General features: G+C 37.1%; 1 protein-coding gene across 4 annotated transcripts in view; it reads right to left on the bottom strand.

Moving 5' to 3' along the window:
- Positions 1–23,050, bottom strand: part of ralgapa2 (Ral GTPase activating protein catalytic subunit alpha 2) — a 212,939-nt gene that overhangs the window by 58,272 nt on the left and 131,617 nt on the right. For 3 of the 4 annotated variants that reach the window (XM_067368380.1, XM_067368382.1, XM_067368383.1), the window contains 10 exons: positions 20,703–20,761; positions 20,470–20,578; positions 15,021–15,131; positions 14,864–14,932; positions 14,497–14,634; positions 10,640–10,823; positions 7,173–7,977; positions 5,361–5,432; positions 3,562–3,685; positions 3,321–3,476 (listed from right to left, as the gene is read on the bottom strand). In XM_067368380.1, the coding sequence (XP_067224481.1) occupies positions 3,321–3,476; positions 3,562–3,685; positions 5,361–5,432; positions 7,173–7,977; positions 10,640–10,823; positions 14,497–14,634; positions 14,864–14,932; positions 15,021–15,131; positions 20,470–20,578; positions 20,703–20,761 (1,827 nt within the window). Of the gene's footprint in view, positions 1–3,320; positions 3,477–3,561; positions 3,686–4,887; positions 5,196–5,360; positions 5,433–7,172; positions 7,978–10,639; positions 10,824–14,496; positions 14,635–14,863; positions 14,933–15,020; positions 15,132–20,469; positions 20,579–20,702; positions 20,762–23,050 lie in introns of those variants that run through there. The other variant, XM_067368384.1, reaches the window with a different exon arrangement.

The following is a 23,050-nucleotide window of genomic DNA, read 5'->3' as shown; positions in this document are numbered from 1 at the left end:
CAAAAAAAGTGGAGTGTTCCTTTAATGGTATACATTAATACTAAAGAAATAGTGGCATTTGCATTAGCAAAAATGAAAATATGAGGATATTAGTAGCCATATGTTGGATAGAGGATAAGATTTACACTGGGAAAAACAAAAAACAAAAAAACAAAACAAACTGGTGTAGAAACAATTCACTCAGAAATTACTAGTAAATTTCACAAAAATTACGAAGCATCAGCAACACATTGAATTAAACGTGAAATTTTGAAGTTGAAAGACAGAAATAATATTTTCTTGTAAAACGTACTCCAATAATCTTTATTTAATTTTTTTTCAGTGTACATAGATTGTAAACACACAGACGCTGAGCAGAGCAAGAGATGCCCTGAAGCTTAAATGCTGCCTTGTAAAGAAGCAGCGTCCCTCCCTCGGAAACAAAAGAGTGTGTGTGTGTGTGTGTGTGTGCCTCCTGACACCGGGCCTCGCATGGAAACACCCTCCCAGTAACTGCATTACTAGCCTGGCCAGCTGCTCTGCTCCGTTCTGCCCCCCAGCACTCAATTGGATTCAGGAATTCTTCTCTTTTCCCCCCTCTGTTTTCCTCGCTGTCGTTTCTTCACCCCTCCTTTCTCTCACTACCTCTGAAAGTTGCATTTGCAAATTAGAGGAGTTACTTCCTGTCTGCCTGTGGCTGATAAAACAGCCCTTTCACCCCTCCCCAAACACGTGCCGCCCAACAGTCGCCCTCTCTCGCTGCCAGAGAGGGAGCGCGGCAATTACGGGGCCTGATGTCCAAAATGAATCGAGCATGGCTCGCGGCACACACGCTCCCTCCCTTCACCTAACGGAGGAAGCGGAGTGTGGCTGAGATGGGCTAATGTGAGCTCTGACGGTGAGAGGCTTCAATGTCCGGGAGCCTGATGAATTTTTCTCTCTGCAGGCCTGCGCATGATCGGATTGAGCGCTCAAACTAAGCAGGTTCCCACCGGCTCATTTTGCCAGAGTTAACCTGCTAACGCATGTCGATCGCTATCCCGCCGACACAGGCGGAATTCGATAGCAGGGCCCTGCTGGTATCCGGCAGGCCTTTGGCCCTTGCGGCGTGAGTTAATGTGCTGATCGGGGCCCCGGTCACAGCGCGCACAGGAGTCCAGAGACCGAGAGCTGTTACTAAACCTGCACATGCTCGGCTCCCTCGCTGACGACACGGTCTCGCAGCTCACAGCAGTCTGACAGATCCGTGCAACCAGCAGCACGGTTCAAAAGTCACGCTTTACATGAGTGTCACTCACCTGCTGTCAAGTCTGCACAACGAAGTGCAATCATTAAATCACCATTTTTAACGGAATTAAATGGTTTCAATAAGTGTTTTTTAGGGATAAGCAAACATATATATAGAGCTGTAAAAATTAATGCGTTAACACATGCAATTCATTTTTTTTAAAGTTTAATTAATGCAGCATCCATTTTCTCTGTCATTCTTTGGCTGCGATCACGCTATCATTCATTCAAGTGCTATAAAACCAAGCGTGATAAGACAAACACACACAAAAAACCTTCAAATCTGTACTGGCGTGCTGTCTGAGAAGCGGCTCTATGTGAACAAACACCCGAAATGCGTGCACAGAATACCACTTCCGACAGCTTGAACGGACAAAAAACAAAATTATGTCAAAATTCCCATCTTATCCTCGTAAGCACAGTCTTAAATTAGTTAAAATGTGTTAAATGAATGTAAAGAGCAGTGAAAAAATGGGATGTGTGTCAGATCCTCGTCATGTGCGGCAGGTCATAAAGTGACAACTGCCTAATAAATCTGCTGTCATTAATGTTAATCAAAGAACAAAAGACAAAGAGAAAATCACCTACTGCTCTTGACTGAATAACTTTTGTAGCTTTAATAAGGATTAATTTATGTAATAATTTATGTAGTGAAGACTGTGTTTGACTATTCAATTTCTGTATATTTCTGTATATGCACTTCATTCACGATTGAGGTGGGCGGAGCTACTGTATGAGGTTTTGCCGACAGTTTGAGGATCCACTGGAGTTACAGTGAGGTTAAGTCACAAGCTCTAGTTAGAAATAGTTATAAAGCTATTTAGTATAAAGTTCAATTCAAGCTCTGGTATAAAGTATAGGCAAAAAATAAATAAATTGTAATACAATTACATTACTGGTATTTTTTTCCCAATCAAACCGTTTTCAGAACTGTAATGTTACAGAACGAATGCATGAACAGAAAAAGTTAAAATAACGATTCTGTTCAGAGTTAAATTTTTTTTTTTTTTTTTTCTGTTTTTAAGTTAAAATTGATAGCTTTCAATTATACAGTAATGTATAACAGCTGTAATTAATGGCTAAAATTGAGAAAAAAAAATCCAATAGAGGTATCAGTGATTCTGGCCTTTAGTGCTTAGTAAAAAGATGCAATTAAACAAATACTTAAAATATACTGTCTTTATGTTGTTTCTACATTATTTTTGAGATTCAATGTAAAAAAAAAAAAAAAGTATTACAATATAAAAATTTATTTAAGGCTTTAATGTTAGGCGTGATTAATCATGATTAATAATAGAAAAATGTGTGATTTATTATTATTAGTTTTTGTCTTTATTCGAACAAGACAGCAGTGAGATTTGACATGGAAATGAAGAGGAAGAGTGAAAAAGGGCCGCAATTAGAAGTGACTAACCAACTGAGCTACGTGTCAGAGGTTATCGGCCCTGACCCTCACATTTCCAATAATAAATACATGTATACATTTTTGACATATATGCATTTGTTGATTGACTTTTTTACAAATGTGTGAGCAGACATAGTCCTTTGATTTGTGTTGCTTTTAATTTTAAAGCAATGTGCTCATAGAGATATTTCACTTATTTTACTCGTCAAGCGTTTTCAAATAAATATGCTTCGTCATACATTTCTTTGTCCAGTTTGCAGACTTCCATGGCTTACTTGAGACAATTCTGGCAACTAGATATGATTACTAGATTACAAATGCACTCAGTTTTCACTCGATTTGATTGCTTCTCTCTTGCTGCTTGACAATGGCGGAACAAACACCAATAGGAAAGCTTGATAATGATAGCAACAGTGACTAAGAGGGCATGGTTTAACGGAAGGTCATTTCAAAACCAAAGACCATGCACTTTTTTCTTTCTCATTTCCTCTGTGAATGTGACTGGAATGTTTGACCAAGCAGTGATGTAATTTATGATACTGATAAATGACAAATGTATACCCGTGTCTTGTGTAAATCACTCATCAAAAACCATAATGGTTTCTTTTAAATGTGTATGGGCCTTGTCAAGCAGGAAATGAGGAATTACCTTTTTGGTGATGGAGTCATCAGAGTCAGAAGGCATGCGAGTCGACACATGGAAGATGACCTCCACGTTAGAAGTGGCGTAGTATGGCGCTGTGCTACCTGTGCTGCCATTTCTCTGCAAACCACCCATAAAGCCACAGTGAGTGGCCAGATTCACCTGAAAGAGAGAGACTTCCTGATGCTCTGACATAGTCACAGGGCTCACTATACACTCAATAAGTGGATCGTATGTGTTATTTCACCTCCCATCCCAGCCCAGAGACAAAGTCCTCATAAGCCTGACTGCCCTCGGTGTTGGACAGAATGGAGAATTTGTCCTCTTGGCCTTCTCCAATATAGAACACGGCAATCTTGTGCGTCTCTCGACTGGAAACAAAAACACACAAGATGAACTGACATTGTGCAGAAAGTTGTAACACCATATTTAATGTGCTCAGTGTATGTAATCAAAGATGATCCAGAAGAATGGGATACACCTGAGCTACAATTGCAAAGTATCCTAACATTGGGTCTCAATGAGATTTTTTTTTCTTCTTTTTAATAAACTTAAATCAAAGTTATCACAAATCTGGTTTTGCTTTGTCATTATGATGCATGAAGTTTAGATTAGTGTTATTTTAGCATCATTGGGATACTATTATAGTTTTTAAGTTTAGGTTGGTTAAGTAGTTAAGTTTAGGTATTGGGTAGGATTAAGGGATGTAGAAAGTACAAGTACTAATAAACAGCCAATATCCTAGTAATATGCATGCTAATAAGCAACTAGTTAATAGTGAGAAATGGACCCTAAATTAAAGTGTTAATAAGTTTATGGCTTTAGTTTTAGTTAAAAATAAACAAAAAACGGCACACCGCCACTGTTGCTCCCAAATATCAATCTATTAAAATAGACAACATTTTGACCCAAAAAGGTCTTTGTTTAGTTTTAGTTAACTATAATTTTGTCTTAGATTGATGTAAAAAACAAACAAACAAAAAAAAAAAAAACACTTTTTAGCATAATGTTACAACATAAAATCCTGCAGCATTATATATATATATGATAATATTGTGTTATATGATATTGAGCGCAAAATGTGGAACACAGTTAAATATGATGCTTTTGTTGAATTAATATTTCATAATTGTTAATTTTAATAGTGCTCTCCGTAAAGAGCAGTTGTGGTGTAATTTCATTAAAAAATGTAGTCAAGTAATAGGACATATATATTATGTGTGTGTACATTATATACATATACATATATATATATATATATATATATATATATATATATATATATATATATATATATATATATATATATATATATATATATATATATATATATATATATATATACATACATACATACATACATACATACATACACACACACACACTCAATATATATAAATATATACTCAAACATATATATAAGCTTTTGCTAAATACTTGTATATTGTAACTTCACAGCTATTGGCTAATAAATACAATATTGGTATGCGCTGTGTATGTGTGAGCAGTGTGTCCCTCTTTGAGCAGTGTTGCTAAGGAAGCCTCATGCCCTTGCAGTGTGATGTTTGGCATGCTCAGTCAGCGGTTGCCATGAGTGGGCCGGCTATGACTGCAGAGGGAAACGGTGGCCCGATCCTGGGGGTATTCTTTAATAAGCCTCTGTAATTAGCCACTCTGAGTGCCTATTGATCGCTGTTGGCTGAGAAGTGTGGATCTGTGATCAGCCAGACGTGGGCAGGATTAGGCTGTGAGGAGCGGAGTATCTGAGAGTGTTCTTAAGACATGTCTCCTTAATAGTGCTTTTAAAGGATTTAGCCACTCTCTGCAGACTGGCATTAGGCTGCTTGATAGAGCTCTCCAAATGCATGCTGTTGTTTGCTGCTGATTTTTAACATTAAGTGCAGAAGAGTCAGAAAGAAGTTAAGATATAATTCAGTTTTCATGTCATTGATTTACTTGGTGTGTGATTATTTGTAGGAAACTTTAATGCATGAACATCAGATGTTTCCATCTTGTTTCCAGACATTCTGAAGCAGAAACCCTTACCACTGCCTTGAGTCCAAATTTTTGAGCTCTCTCAAGAGCTTGGAGTTCTTCTTTAGCAGATGAAAGCTCTTTCTATAAAGAGAAACGAAAATGGAACATCATAAGACTTTCCAAAAGATAAATGGTGAGACAAAAGTAAATATTTTTTTAATGTTAAAATCTTTTCTCCTATCCCACGGCAACCAATGTCCAGGCCAACTAGAAGTACAGCATGCAGGTTGATTCCTATGTTTTCCTATGTGCCTATGTTTTGTTGAATCGATCCCAACAGGCAGTGTGACATGGTTTGGACAATTAAAGGGTTAGTTCACCCAAGAATAAAAATGATCCCATAATTTATTCAACTTCAAACTATCCTATGTGTATAGGACTTTCTTCTTTTAGCCAAACACAATTGGAGTTGTATTAAAAATATTCTGGTTCTTCCAAACTTTATAATGGGAGTAAATAGCAACTGAGGTTTTTAAGCCCAAAATAGCACATCCATCCATCATATTAAGTAATCTATACTTCTCCAGGGGGTTAATAAAGGCCTTCTGAAGTGAAGCAAGGCATTTTTGTAAGAAAAATATCCATATTGATAACTTCATAAACTATAATCACTAGATTCCATTCACAAGTCTAGTTTTGGCAGAAGAGTGAACTTTGACCCGACGCATGACGTATTGACGAACGCAGAAGCGCAGAGGATAGAGCAAAACAAAACACCGGTTACGAATTAGAAGTCTAAAATTTGAATTTTAAAAGAGAAATGTCGGAGAAGCTTGAGTTTGTTGCCCAGCCCTATTTGTTTGAACCGCGAGAGATGTCTACTCTCACTTAAGCTTACACTACCTCCTACATCCTACCTCATACGCCGAAACAACTCTCGACTCTCTCGTGAACATGCAGACGGATGTTACTGGAAGCTAGTGATTACAATTTGTAAAGTTCTATTTATGGATAGTTTTCTTACAAAACCACATCGGTTCAATTCTAGTAATATTGTTGGATGAGACAGGCAATTAGCCTTAAGAGAACTCTTTTAGTTCCAGAACAAACAGGATGCTCTGGAGAGGAAAGATAGACTCTAGTGTTTCTAGTGACTAGCGTTCTGTCTGTGTTTGTTACTTAAATACACTATTGTTCAAAAGTTTGGGGTCAGTAAGATCTTTCTGAATGCACATTAGATTCTGGTCAATCCACCGGTTAACATTTACAACACAGCGTGTATGCTGCGTAAAAAATGGGTCAATTTTTGTAATGGTCTAAACAAAAAAAGCAAATTGAAATAAACACCAAGTGTGCCGTACACATCCTGAAAAGTGAAGCCAAAGCATTTCGATCACAACCCCCCCACAAAGACATATGTCCATTTTTCCAGCAAGTTTGATTTAAGTAAGTTATAAGATGCTATAAAAACGTGGTGTAATGTCATGATTGACAGCTGTGCTTGCTATTGAGTCTGCTGGAGAGGGAGTGTGGGCGGGACTTTCTGAAATACTCAAATTTAAGTCCTCTTGAAATTACAATTAAGACATTTCTTATACCATTTAAGATATTTAAGAATTTTATGGCCTTGAATTTGTTAAAACTTATTTTTTTAAGAACGAACAGGAACCATGTTTTACCACTAAGCGAAGAACAAAAAAACAAAAACACTTTGCTTGAGTATTTCAGGCCTTGAGAACCAATGTCCAATGATGTGGAAAAGAGCAGTTTTGCAAGTGGGTGAATAAATGACTGAATTTCCATCTTGTGATGTACTATTTATTTAAGAATGTTTACTGTGAAAGTTCATTATTTTCCAGCAACTTCCATGAAATATTGTACCTGCGATCCCATGAGTTCATGCCCAGGTCGTTGAGGAGAAGTCTGCAGAGGTAAAATGGTGATTTTGGCTCCTGGTGTGTGGGCTCTCTCTGTCTCTCTGCTCTGATGCTGGGGTCTTCACTCTGTCTCCGCATCAGCTCCTCATCCTCTTGCTTCGTCTGTCTGTGGATGGCATCCATGATGAGCCCTTCCATCTCAGGGTTCATGCCCATGGGTGGAGATGGTGGTTGGGTGAGCCTCAGCTGGGGTTCAGGCAGGCACTCAGGGCTGCTGTGGCCGAGGTCTTCCAGTAGCTGGTCCAACACATCCACACCATCCTCCATTTCCAACTCAGAGGAGCAATTACTGGAGCGAACGGAGCTCAGCTTTTCAGAGCGACCGGTGTCATGTGACAACTGATCTCTGCTGACAATGGAACTCAAGCCAGTTCCATCCAAAGTGCAGAAGAGAACGCCGCCGTCCCACGAGTACTTTCCAGAGATGTCCCTGACAATGACGCGGACTTCAGAGGAATGATCCCTTGGGTTGGCACTTACTGCGGCCGTGCTGGAATTATCAGAGGGGATCTGAAGGTATGAGACTAGTGTGCTGTCATTGAAGACAAAGAGCTGTAGATTGGGGCTTTTGAAGACTTCAGAGGAGAGTTCGGAAGACTCTACGTAGGGGTTATCGTGGTTCTCACTGACTAGGCTGTTTAAGAGGGCTGGGCCGCCGCTGAGAGGATGGTGTCCCAAATGATTGACCAGGTGTGTCATTACCATCCGAGCAGTCAGGGGAATCAACTCCATGCTTCTCCTTTTCTTTTCTGGAATATCAAACGACTTTTGTTTAGTAAATTAGAAAACAGGTATACTCAAAGGATTAGTTCACCCAAAAATTTAAATTGTGTCATCAGTTCGTTTTATTTATTTAAAAAGGGACACTGAACATTAATAAATATTCAAATAAATGTTAATGTACCCGAGTTAGTCAAAAGGCTAATTCTCATCAGCACCCATTTTGCCTGGTGTTATTAGGCAGAAAAGAATAAAAAGAGGGAGAGAACAAAAATAAGGGTACAATACAGAAAATGGCCACATATAATACACTAAGATAATAAAATTATAATATTAATAGAGTCTCTTTATGGATGCAAAAACAACATCACTGTTGGCATTGTTGATCATCATGAAGCCAATTCCTTAAATTATATTTAAATGAATACATCAGACTTTTGTTCATCTTCGAAACACCAATGAAGATGTTAAAATAAAAACTGACAGATGTCTATCCCTTGATTAAAGGCTTGTAACCAAAACTTTGATGCCATCTTTGGTACCATAAACATAACATCCAGGTAAACATCACAAGTCTTCTGATGAGACACGACCGCTTTATATATGAAGAACAGATTTAATTTAAGCTTTTATTTGCATATAAACATTGATCAATGCAGATACATAAAGTACATCGAATTTGGTAAAAGGAAGCTCAACACTACTTGCTTGACATGCAAGAACAAACTTCATCAAGCCAGCACTTTTGAGCTTCTGTATATATATATATATATATATATGTGTTTGTTCATCACATGAACATGTCTTTTCAGAAGACTTGGATTAAACGGCTTGATTCATATGGATTACTTTTATGATGTCTGTAGAACATCCTACCTTTAGATGTGTCATTGTGGTACATGAACTTTCAATGGAGGGATCTTTATTTCTGTTTCCAATATGAACAAAAGTCTTATGGGTTTGTAATGACATAAGGGTTGGTAAATAATGAAATAATTTTTAGGTGAACTATCCCTTTGAATGAAAAAAACAAAAAAGTTATTCCCCCATCACTGTTATGTAGAAATATGCCCATCACCCTCTTATATTACATGACTCTCTGGGATATGTGATTCTGATAGGACTATTGCGTTATTCTGTTGGTAAATCGACGTTCATGCCAATTAGTTGGCCAATATTTGGCCATTTTGAGGTTTGCTGTAATTTGGCCATTTTAACCATTTATTAATTTATTCATTGCACAAACCGATTTTTTGTCACACTGTACATTCCTGATAATGTAAAATCAGTACCACAAACTATTACAAATCTCTTTGTAATACCTGATTCTGATTTAAAAATACAACCAGAATTTTGACGTTGTATAACTGACTTTTTTAGGGTCATGATCACCCTGTCAGAATTTTGCAATAATGATCGGCTGACTGTATTTTCTCTTCCTCAAAAGCTAGCTGGTATACTGGCTTTTAGCTGTCATGACCAATGGAGGCAGTTTTCCCACGTTTGCACCATCTATATGGGTGTCCACACAGACACCTTTAAAATATCTATTCAGTCTCCTAAAACAGACTCAAAGGGCTGCACTAATGAGCATCACACCTTTCGTGATGAGTGAATAGGGCTCTGCAAGCACTATGAATTAAAGTCCTCTGAATGCTGAACACCTCTCCAAGTGAGAAATCTAGTGTTGTCATTAGTGGATATTAAGATTAAGATGAGAGAGACAGGAGGGGAAAAAAACGAAGTGCTCACATTGTGACAGTGCTATCAATACCATCATCCCCATCAAAGTGGAAAAAGCTCTTTGCAAAGACGAGCAAGTTGCATTAGGGATGCACAGAGCTTTGAAGTGAACTAATCAATATGAGCTAGGTACTGGGATATTGCTTATGAGTTGCTCTTTGGCTGAGGTTGTTTGTTTTTTTTCCGTACGCGGAGATATAAAAGGCATGTCAATGGATAGAGATGTTTGCGTTGCAAAAGCCAGCAGTCTTTTTCTTCCTCTACTCCAAAGATATAAATGTACTGGCATAAAAGGCATCCCTGTTGGAAGAGGAAAAAACAGAACCCCCCCCCCCCCCCTCCCCAACAGCCAAAAGCCCAAAAACAGATGACATTTGATGACATGCCAAGGTAGAGAACACACAAGAAATATTGCCTAATGGATAAAGCAAGGTCGGAGGAGGAAAAAAATGATTTCTTTAATAATTGGCTTAAATGGGCTTGCTTTGAGTGGATGAGGGAACTAATGCACACCTCTTTAAAATTCTATTTCATTTCACATTGTGCTACATTTACTCTAATATGATTCACGAGAGCTCAGTATAAACTCAAAGGACAAATTAAAAACATCCCTTTTTGTATTTTCTTTGCTTTTCAAGGCAGATGCAGCAGTTTCACAATTTCTGATTAAAAAGTTTACATAAATTTGGTAAATTTGCCCTTACATTATGGATATTAAAGACTTGTGTTGACGTGTAGCAAAAACTGATAAATATGATGTAACAAAATAAAAAATCGAAATATGGTTAATATAGAGAATTTTTTGGGGACCATTAGAAATAAATTAAGTATAACAAATACTTGTGTATAAATAAATTTAAATATTTTACAAAAGCATTTAATTTGGAAAAATTTTCTTTTGATTTTAGGGCATGTTCCTTGAGAAAGCATTAATGTTCAAGTCCTTACCTTCAGCCACAGTGAGGAGATTTCCAAAGTCTCCCATGACATTGTGTATGGGGGGTGGTTCAAAGCTCTTGACATTGCCTAGAGTAAGGAAGGGTTCGTAGTCTGTCGACAGATCAGCAAGGCTGAGGAGGTAGTGACTTTGTTGAGTGTGCAGGTTAGACCCTGATACACAAGTGTGCAGCACCTAAGACAGCAGAACAGTGAATTAAGTATACCAGTGATACGCCACAGAAAGAATGACTAAACAAAATAAAGAAGAAAGCTTTTGTGGGCCTAATACAGAACCCTGGGGAACACCTTCAGAAAAAAAGTGCGATTACAAGGATTATTTATTCAATATTGAGCAGCTTTCTCTCCTGTCATGTTGTCAGAAAAAAAGCACAATGCAATGCATGATTGCTCATTGTTTAGATCTAGTGTCTTTTTTTTTTTTTTTAAATCTAATGAGATTAATTTTCAAATAGCGAGCTCTGTTATGATCAATAACTTTATCTTCTTGGCACACCACTGAGATGCATTAAAAAGAAATCTTTAATAGATTGAAACATTGTTGTTACACCCAGACGGTGTGGTGGAGTGCTGCAGGGCCACCATATGGAGATGGTACGATATTTACAATGCTAAGCCAGGAAACCCAATGAGAGGGGCTTTATGGGCTAATAATCTATTTCTCCTGTGATATGGTAGTGTATCGATGTGCAGAAACAGATGGCCATGGCTCTATTGGCTGTAGAAGATAAGACACGGTCCAGCACAGTTTATCATAGTGCCTGAACAGGTTTGCTCTGTTTGATTTAATTAAGGCTTTATCCCTTGGCTCATTCTCAAACACCACACTGACGCAGCAAACAACGACAACATAAGGTACATAAACATGATCTGATATAAATTCATGTTGTAAAAATACCTAAAAATAAAACCACAGAACTTTGATTTGCCACATAATGACCACCATAGAGCTATTAGTGCCATCTGACTCAACTGGAAACTGCTGATATATCAGAGGATACAGGTCATTTAATGGTGTGATGGATGTAAATCAGTAACGGACCAAATCGTACGACGGACTTTAGTCAGGCCATGTTTACCTGTGGGGGCAGAAATACGTTAAGTGCTTTTTGACCACTAGATTTTTTTTAAAATTGGATTTTCAATGTTTCCAACACTAAGGTACTTTGCAACTGGCTTGGCTTGCTTAGGTGGGGTTTAAATTACACATATATTCAGTAATAATATCAGTTTGACTACACTGACTACTGGATGAGAAATAACTTAAATTGAATTGAGCTTGCTGAAGACAGCCCTGTTTTATTTGCTTATTTATTCCTGTTGATTCCTGTTTATTTCTATTAAGCTGCTTTGAAACTATCCAATTGTAAGCACTATAAATAAAGGTGACTTGACTTGACTAAGGTACAACCAACTTAACTTCTATCCCTCACATACTGACTGCGGAGTGCTGCGATACCTCAGCCATAAACTGATTGCTTTTCCTGTTAGATAAAGTAGAAAATCAAACCGACGTAGTATAAAGCCATCACTTAGTGACGAGAGGAGAGAAAAACAAAACAAATTCAGGAAAATTTAAAGGATTTACTGGTTCTGAGGATTCAGTGTGATTTTCATTAGTTTATACATTTTTTTAAGTGGCACTTGAGATGCTAATCATAATTTCTTGTTCTTAACTGAGACATGACACTCGAAAACAAGAGTATTGGTGTGCTGTCCTGGTGAGGGTTATGTACATGTGCTCGTGTTAGATGCTATTCAGCTCTGACAAATGGGAGATTGAAGTAATCCCACTGAGCATATAATAACTAGCAGAAAATGATTAACAGTCAAACGAGTGCAGAGGAAAACAAAGGACATTTATTCTTCCTTTTCCCCTTTGCAGCAGGTGCATTTTCTCTCATATGATGATGAACCGAATTCTTGAGTTTGGCATTCATTGGTGTGCTTATCAATCCAACAATGGGACATTTAAATAATTTGGCCATTTTTTTCTGGGAGCATGACATCTGCACAAAGGTCCGTGTCTGTCTGCATCTGCACAACAGCCCGGGACTAATATCTCATTTATTCTGTGCCCCTCAATGCCCTCTCATTAGTGTCTGATGACTAAATATGAGCTGTGAGGGGACGAGTGCATTTATAATAGAACATAACATGCACACACACACACAGAAAGATTTCTGCTTTAATTCAAGTAACAAACTCGAGTAACAGTCACTCTTGTAGGGCTGCACGATTAATCAAAATAAAACCAAAATTGCAATATGGCTTAGTGCGATTATCAAATTATAAAGGCTGTGATTTAAATAAATAAATTTACAACAGTTTTTTCTGGTTCTCGAATCTGAGAGCCGTGTGATATTCTAGTGATAACAGCACTTCTACCTTTACACCGTTTGAACCACTCCGCTTGAAGCGACTGTCATGGAGGAGGAGCAAATTCACCAAATTTTTTTTTACAAATACTACACTTGTTGTACCACGCAGAGTTTTTGGGCGAGAATGTAATTGTTTAGACCTGAAATATGACTCATATTTAATTATAGCGCCTATTTTACAATTTGTTTAGACATTTTTGGAGATGCGAGCTCAGGGCCGTCAGCGGCCATTCAGTGCTTGTGTACCCGCCGAGAACAGCTTAATTTCGGCTTGTAGTGGTTAAACATGAGATTAAACATAAGGCACATAAAATGGGCAATCTTTGGTCTTATTAATCTATTACTTGTTTCTGACTAAATCGAATTGGGCTATGTTAAAATTAATAATTTAATATTAAGGCTATATTTAACTTACATCCTGTCGAGCACTGCTTTTGTATATAAATATTATTTTATATAAATAATATGTTGCATTTGGTATTGAGAAAGAGTCCATTAGTGCGTAATGGATGTGATATTTCTCATATATGTGCTGTGTTTCAGCACAAACGCGGCACTGTGTACTTCCACATGAGCAGCTCATGATCTGTCTGTGTGATTTTTCACAGTAAATGCTGCTCCACACGATCTCTGCATCTGCTCTGTGTTCGGGTCACCATAACGTGCATTTGTGAACACAACACGCGCCAATCATCTTCCTATACTTGTAATAAGAAGCGCTTATCAACAAAAGACAAACTTTAAGGGCTCCTGTAAAAATGCACTTGTTGTATGCGTGTACAAACAATGGTATTTTTACCAGCTTAAAACTTGTAAAGAGCTTATAAAATGTGTAAAGGAGTCAAAACAGTGCCAGGAATTCCTCCGCTATGCACAAAACCAAGATCTTCTGCAAGGATACAGTGTTTCCGGTGCTTGTACCGAACAGTAATGGGCAACATTGCTCCTATGACGAGAATGCTTGAGCATTCTGTCCTTTTTAGGGTCGCATCTTATGACATCACGTCCTGGTTTCCGATCATTTAGATGTTTTTGGTCCATGCTGCGTTCATATTTCATCAGAGTTCCAATGGAAGTGGAGAGAAACCCACCTTTTCAGGGGGGTTGGTGCGTACCCGGGCTCGGATTGGCAACATTTCTACTTATTCAAATGAACCACATTAACAGAGCAATCAAACTAGTGTTTGTTTTAATTAAGACAGCCATACATATTTGCAGTAGTAATGTAAAATAAAATGATATTATTTTTCTTCAATGTTTTTATTTTAGAGTGAAATACTACAATAGTAATATTTCTTATTGCTTTTATTTAGTAATTTTTATATTTATTGTTATTATTATACAGCCAAATTGATATATAATCACAAAATTGTGCATCCCTACAAACAAGCACAGCAAAAATTGTTTTTGTTTTGTTTTTTAAATCGTAATCTCTTCCTAATGAAAGTTCCTGAGGCCTGTACCCACCCTGTAAATGTAGTCGAGAAGAGGGGCTTTCTGTGAGGAGGGGTCGTCCAGCACAGGCATAGTGATGGGCTCCAGTAGGATGGAGAGAGGTACGGCCATGCACCAGTCCAGCAGGCACAGCAGTAGAGACACCATTAACTAGAACACACGGAGAAAGCATTCATTTAGCACACTCATGACACCGCTACAAAACAATCAATAAACCTGCCAAAGACAAGCTGTTAGGAAGGATGGAACAACGAGCAGAGAGACAGAATAACCGAGAGCTGACTGAAGTGCCATGTGCTGCTCATTCTGAATTCCCATGTCCAACACCGCTTACACAAACAGAGGTCTAAATAAAGACTCTCCGTCTTGCTTTGCTTACCTTTTTATCTGCCTCAACTGTTGAGTGTTCAGCACTGGGCAGAAGAAATGCTATGGTTGCTACAAAAATCTACAACAGAAGAAAAGCAGAGATCAATCAGGCGTCACTTGCACAATACGAACAACAGATGCATCAAGCTGATGAAGATGCTTCATACCTCTATAATTCTTTTGGGAAGGGACAGTTCCAGCCTCTGTAAGTGCTGCCAGTGAGAAATCAGTAGCTGAAAGATGTCACAGGCCACATTGGCCACCACCTTATTTCCAAACTAAAAGACAAAATCACATTCACACTCACGTTACAGTCTAGGCAAAATGGAAGACAAAAGAGACAATAGAAATTACTGCTTTTCACTAAATGAACATGAACAGGGAGAAATATATTTATATGCAGAATTTGATATAAAGCTCAGTAGATGAGGCTTTACCTATTTTGCTTATAAACTTTAATCAAAGAATTTAATCAAAGAATCCTCAAAAAAAAAAAAAAAAAATCCACAAAAAATATGAAGCAGCAAAATTAATAATAATAAAAACTATTTAATAATGTTAATAATAGGAAAAAAAATATTTCTTGAGCAGCTAGACTGGAGTAAATTCAGCTTTGCCATTAAAAGAATAAATGCCATTTTAAAATATGTTAAAATAGAAAAAAAAATATTCCACAATATAACTGCAGTTAATGTGTTTGTGATTTAAAAAATGCAGCCTTGGAGAGTATAAGAGACTTCTTTCAAAAAAAAAAAAAAAAAAAATGAATGAATGAATGAAAGCAACACTGACAATGATTACAGAAAACAACTGGAATGTTTTTAACTCAAATAAAACATTTCGTTTGACTGATTCTGTCAAATTACGGCTCACTTCACACAAAACCACCTGTTCTCAAATCATAACTCGTAGTTTATATAGATCAAATATGCAACTTAAGAAACTCTTTTATAAGGTTTCACAGATGAGACCTTAATTTTTGTCAACGCCATTCGATATTAGCAATCTGACCTGTGATAAATCAGATGAGACTGAAAAAATGCAAATAATACATCATTGATTAAAACACATGCCATTATTTTTGACATTTCTACGTCGATGTTTGTTATTTCTATTTAGCATTAACTTATTCTAGAGAAACACATCTCTGAGTGGATTCCAGGTTAATGGATTCTGTCTATTGCTCTAACCACAATTCTCTCTTGCTCTGGGCTTCAGTCATGTGGAATCTGAGGTGAGAGAGTGAGTGTTTTCTCAGAGTAACAGAAGAGACGAAAACACACATAAACTCCCAACAGTTCAGCGCATGCTTTTAGAGATGGAAACCCTGTTCTTTTACCAAAGCTTTATTTTGGCCTGACATGCTGTGTGTCAACATGAACAGGACGCAATTACGGCTGCATGAGGATGGGAATGTGAAGACTCAATTTGGAAGGTATAATTTTAGAATGAGTGGTTTCAAATTACAAAAACTACAATTCAGAGAATCTTTCCAACTATATTGCAATTTATTAATACACCATTTGGATTTTATATAATCATAGATTTGTAATAACTTTACATGTTATGTTATACTGAAGTAATTTTCGACAAAAAAATACCTTTGCCTTTTTTATTTGACATTTATTTTGATTATCGTTTTGACAAGAGACATCTTATATATATATATATATATATATATATATATATATATATAGTAAATATGAGCTAAAGCGGACGTAAAAATAAATCTGCATTGTTTCATTCAAAAAATGCACAAAATTCTAAACTTTCATTTAAGTAAAACAATTGAAAGTGGGGGGAAAATCTTATTATGAAATAAATGTTTTTCTCCAATACATGTTGGCCACAATTATTGGCATCCCTAGAATTTTTTATGAGTGAAATATTTCTGAAGTATATTCCCATTCATTTACATTTTAAGCACACCAGGGTGATCATGGACATGAAATTGTCCAGCCATGACTTCCTGTTCCACAGGAGTATAAACATGAGGAAACACAAAGGCCAAATTCCCATAATCATTCGTCACAATGAGGAAAACCAAGGAATATAGTTCTGATGTGCAGCAAAAGATTGTTGAGCTTCACAAAATAGAAAGTGGCTGTAAGAAAAAAGCTAAAGCATTGAAAATCCCTATTTCCAGCATCAGGGCAATAATTAAGAAGTGCCAATCAACTAAAGATGTTACAAATTTGCCTGGAGGAGGACATGTGTCTAAATCATCCTTATGCGCGGTGAGGAGGAAAGTTTGAGTGGCCAAAGACTCTCCAAGGGTCACAGCTGGAGAATTGTACAGATTAGTTGAGTCTTTAGTCTCAGAAAGCTGCTCTCATCCAGAAACAATCTCCAGCATATTTAGTTGTCAGACATTAATGGAACTTCAAACGGGACCGGCTTCTATGGTCAGATGAAACTAAAAAAAGAGCTTTTTGGCAGCAAACCCACCAGATGGGTTTGGTGCACACATGGATAAAAAGCACCCCATGCCCACAGTTAAATCTACTGCTGGATCTTTAATGTTGTGGGTCTATTTTTCTGCTGGAGGTCCTGGACATCTTGTTCAGATACATGGTATCATGGATTCTATCAAATAGTAACAGATGAAAAAACAAAACCTGACCACTTCTGCTAGAAATCCAATAATGGGCCGTGGTTGGATCTTCCATCAGGACAATGATCCAAAACAAACATCAAAACCAGCAAAAAATGTGTCACTCAGCACAAAATGAAGCTTCTGCCATGACCATCCCAGTCCCCTGACCTGAACCCTAACGAAAATGAGTGAAGTGAACTGAAGAGAAGAAGATCTGGAGAGATTCTGTATGGAGGAATTGTCTCTGATCTCTTGTCAGGTGTTCTCCAAACTCATCAGACATTATAGAAGAAGACTCAGAGCTGTTATCTTGGCAAAAGGAGGTTGCAATAATTGGGTGCCAATAATTGTGGCCAATGTGAACTTTTTTCCCCATTTTCAATTGTTTTACTTAAATGAAAGGTTAGAATTTTGTGAATTTTTTGAATGAAAATCAAAAGGATAAACAATGCAGATTTATTTTAACAGCTGCCTTTGCTCATATTTACTAAGGGTGCCAATATTAGTGGAGGGCACTGTATATATATATATATATATATATATATATATATATATATATATATATATATATATATATATATAATATGTATATATATTTACAGCTATGGAAAAAATTAAGAGACCACTCCAAGTTCAGAAATCAATGTTAAGTGGTCTCTTAATTTTTTCCATAGCTGTATATATATACATATATACATACACACATATAACATAATTTATACATATATACTGGATTGGACCTCCTTTGCCTTCAGAACTGCCCTAATTATTCGTGTCATCGATTCAACAAGGTGCTGGAAACATTCCTCAGATATTTTGCTTCATATAGAGCATTACGTAGTTGCTGCAGATTTGTCGGCTGCACATGGATTAAGATTTGGTGACTGTGGAAGCCATATAATGAGCTCACTGTCATGTTCAAGAAACATGTTTGAGATAATTTGAGCTTTGTGATGTCACTTTATCCTGCTGGATGTAGACATCAGAAGATGGTACATAAAGGGATGGACATGGTCAGCAACAGTACTCAGGTAGGCTGTGGCGTTTAAATTATGCTAAATTGGCACTAAGAGGCCTAAAGTGTGCCAAGAAAATATCCTTCACACTATCACACAACCAGCAGCCTGAACTGTTGATCCATGGCAGGATGGATCCATGCTTTCATGTTGTTTATGCCAAATTCTGACCCTACCACCTGAATGTTGCAGCAGAAATCAGACCAAGCAACATTTTTCGAGTCTTCTATTGTCCAGTTTTGGTGAGCCTGTGTGAATTGTAGCCTCAGTTTGCTGACAGGAGTGTCACCGGTCTAATGCTACAGCTCATCTGCTTCAAGGTTCGATGTGTTGTGTGTTCAGAGATGCTCTTCTGCAGACCTTGGTTGCAACAAGTGGTTATTTAAGTTATTGTTGCCTTTCTATCAGCTGGAATCAGTCTGGCCATTCACCTCTGACATCAACAAGGCATTTTCGCCCACAGAACTGCCGCTCACTGGATATTTTCTCTTTTTCTGACCATTCTCTGTAAATCCTAGAGATCTGGGGTATTCAGTTTAAGTTCCAAGAGGTCTGGTCTCTATATTTCCTTCCCAGCAGAGTTCCAGACAATACTTTTTTGGATCAGTTATACATTTCCTATGGGGTAGCAGTAGTACTTTGTAAAAGAAAAAAATCTTAAACACTCAAAATAGTCATCAAAGATGAGAATCTTGGGCCAAAGCAGTGATGTGTAAGAATTTTTACCAATATTTACAATTTTTTTTTTTTTTACATTTAGACAACTACAGTATGTGTAACAGCACAGAGAAGGCCTTGGGACTTGGGAAAACATATAACAAAACTGGGGGTGCATAGTTTACCTCTTAAGAAAAGTATGGGCCATTTTTATATTTTGTACTAAAAACCAAGTACATAGTCTAATAAGCAAAACTCTCATCATGAGCACAAATTAAAGTTAACTAGCAATTTAATCCCCCCCCCCCCCCCCCCGTTCGTCTAAATAATTTCCCATATTATAACATTGTTTATTATGAAATGCTCTTAAAATGCTGATTAATAATGCTAAATATGGGAAAAAAACAAAACGTCTAAAGATGCCTGTTTAGTTAAACGGTCAGAGTAATTTTTATGACAGATAAAAATAGGAATTGTATTTTGCTGCATTCTCATTTTCTGCAGCATTTTAGCAAAAAACGTTGACTAAAAGTATTTTTCTGCTCACCGTGTTTCTGCTCTTGTTAAAAAAAACCACGTCATCTGCAGCTTAATGCACCGCTTACGTCTTTATCGGGAGAAAGCAACGTGCATGGAGCAGAAAGAGCTTGAATGAAGCGCGTTTGGCTCTAGATGAAAATATTAGAGGATGCAGCACTGAAAGATCATTACAGTAAATGACCCTGAGCGCTTGTGGTGTGATCCGCTCCTTTGTTTTGACGCGCTGCTCACTTTAATCTGTAGAAACGGTAAAATGGCACAATTATGTCCCGCGGTCCGGATGGAACTAAGCCGAGGTCCGGAACCAGACAGCGGTCCGCCAATTGAATCCCACTGCTATAGATGGTTGTGCATGAAAATCAGCAGTTTCTGAAATTCTCAAACCAGCCTGTTTGGCACCAACAGCCACATTAAAAGTCACTTAAATCACCCCATTCTGATGCTCTGTGTGAACTTCAGCAGATTGTCTTGACCATGTCTAGTTGCTGCCATGCAATTAGCTGATATTTGCTTTACAAAACGTTGAACAGGTGTACCTAATAAAGTGGCAGGTGAGTGTTTGCATATATAAAACACAGGAAAAAACTACTTTTTTTCTCCTGAAGGCTGAATGTCACAAACATGCAAAAATCGCACAATTAATTTTTGGAATCTGTGGTTGCTTTCAGAAAAATGAGATACAGTTCAAACTGGTACATTATCATCTTCACTTTTGTGGATTACAAACTTCATGCTAACACAACCAATACAGATTAGGAGGACAGATTAATACAACTTCAGAGTGAAGAACAAATCAAACATAATCACCTTCAGAGTGACACCCAGGACGTTAATTGCATCTTTCACCTGATGGTGGGTTTCTGTGTGTCTCAGCTCCTCACACACCCACAGCCCCAGACTGCAGATCGCTACACACCTAAAACATGGTCAAAACACGCTCAGCCATTCAAATCATTCGCAAGGTAAAACAGATCAGCATGGTTGTAATCATGCATCACATTTGAAAAGGATCAAAATAAAATGTCAAAAATTAGCTTTACCTGGCTCCTTCACATGTCTCATTGCGTGCAGTCTTCAGAAGAATGTTTACAAGGTAGTCCTACAGACAGAGAGCATGAAAAAGAGCTGAATGAGTCTAATAGAAGGTTCAAGGTTCAGTTTTGTGGTCATGGTTTTGGTAATGCCTAGATGATGTTGGTAGGAAAGGGGTAATACATGTGTACGCCAGACGTTTTGAGTAAAAGCTCACCCAAAAATGTAACCTCTGTCATGATTTACTCACCATGTTTTTTCAAACCCAGATGATCTACTTTATGTGGAACAAAATATGTACATTTACAGGACTATCCTGGCTGTTGTTTTCAGTTCTGTGAAAGTTAAGTCAGTTTAATTTGTAAAGTGCTTTTCACAAATACACAGTGTTTCAAAGCAACAAGAAATGTATGCTGTTCATGTTTATTACACCTTGATGCCTTACAGTCCACATCTAACAGTTGGATGATATGATTTTGGCAAAAATGTGAATCAAGCCAGTTAAGTGTATAGTATATATTGTTTTATGTATGCGGGTAGACGTTGGATAATCATACAATGGCTATAGAAGTCTTTTGTACCCTTCTCCTAATTGGCATCTCTTCACGAGATACTTTGAAAGCTCTTTGTAGGCCATGGCTTAACCAGTAACATGCGACCAGGAAGACGTTAAGAAAATCCTACGGAAATAGCTGATTTCTATTCAGGGTTAATCACTTAAATAATGACTGGAGGATTATTATTACTTTTTAGTAAGGATTTGAATGTGATTGGTTAATTCCAAATTAACATGCACCATTAAAAAGAGTGTGCACACTTATACAGCCGGGTAATGATAGGTTTTTATTTTTCCCTGTTTTCCTTAAAAGTTTGTATATGTTTGTTACATGACTTTTCTTTTTTTTAATATATTATTAACCCCTTTCAATGCAACACTCATTTTGGCAAATAGGACATCAATGACAAACCCAAAATTAAAAGGTTGCTGCTCATAAGTCATTCTGAATAGACATATAACCACCATATATCTAGAAAGCCAACACTTGAGAGATTACAGTTCAAGACTCAGAAGTACTCAAACTGTCCTCAATGGTGAAATCATGACTAGAAAAAATATTCTGCAGGTGTATTTGAAATGTTTTAACTAATCATCTTGTAATGAATGTCATTTCAGTTCTACTTTCTGAGTATGAATTATCATATGCAGTAAAAGACAACAATACTCAAGCACTGTAAAAGGTTTTGCCACAAACTCAACTGACTGACTTCTCTTCTGTATGATTTCAGTCCCTTCAGACCTTACTGTACATGATTTATGAGCTTCTACAACTTTTGACTTCCTAACTGAACTCCTTTCCACAAAATGATCATAGAAATAAAAAACAGTATAAATAAAAATGGTAACACTTTACAATAAGGTCTCATTTATTAACATTACTGTATTAACCAACATCAACTAACAATGAGCAATATATTTGCTACAGTATTTATTAATCGTTGTTTAGGTCAGTTAATAAAAATAGTCATTCATTGTTAGTTCATGATAGTTCACAGTGCATAAACTAATGTTAACAAATGAAACCTTATTGTTTGTGCTTAATAAGATTAAGAGAAAACTGTTATTCGTTTTCATGGTAACACTTTACAATAAGTGCAACCATAATCGCACTCTCTCAATATTCAAAGTGCAAATAAGACCAATTTTTTCTTTGATACAGAGCTAAGAGATGGTTACAACTATACTGCCCAGCCTAAAATAGCTTTCATATTGAGAGATATCTGTATTCATATCTGGAGCCGCTTTCAAAATGCGGGGTATTGAGATTGTGTTTGAATGCGCACTCCTGTTTACTTTCACTTTCAGCGATCGCGCGTAATTCTGTAAATATGGAGCGGCGGCGTCCGTTATCCAACTTTACTGAATTAAATGTTTTTTATTTAAATACAAGGCAAAACGACAGTGGGGGCATAATGTAAACGTAGCGGTGAAATATTCTTTCCTAATCATCCTAACACTCTGTCATGGCAACGAGACTACTTAAGATATATATATCTTAAGTTTTCAAGCATTTTTTTTTTCAAAATTTGCATATTTTTTGCATATTTAAACCCTTTCCAGCAGTGGCTGTAGGATTTAGAGATTCATCTTTTCACACTGAGGACAATTGAGGGACTCAAAAATAACTATTAAAAAAGGTTCAAACATTTACTGAAGGAAACATGATGCATTAAGAGCCGGGGGCGGGTGAAAACTTTTGAACAGGATGAAGAAATCCAAATTTTTCTTATTTTGTTTAAATATCAGATTTTTTCATTTTGTACTTCCCTTCGGAATCAAAAGAAGATATTTTCACAT

This window comes from Chanodichthys erythropterus, chromosome 18 (assembly GCF_024489055.1).
Source record: "Chanodichthys erythropterus isolate Z2021 chromosome 18, ASM2448905v1, whole genome shotgun sequence".
Classification (NCBI taxonomy): Eukaryota; Metazoa; Chordata; class Actinopteri; order Cypriniformes; family Xenocyprididae; genus Chanodichthys; species Chanodichthys erythropterus.
This window is presented reverse-complemented; position numbering and strand designations above follow the sequence as displayed.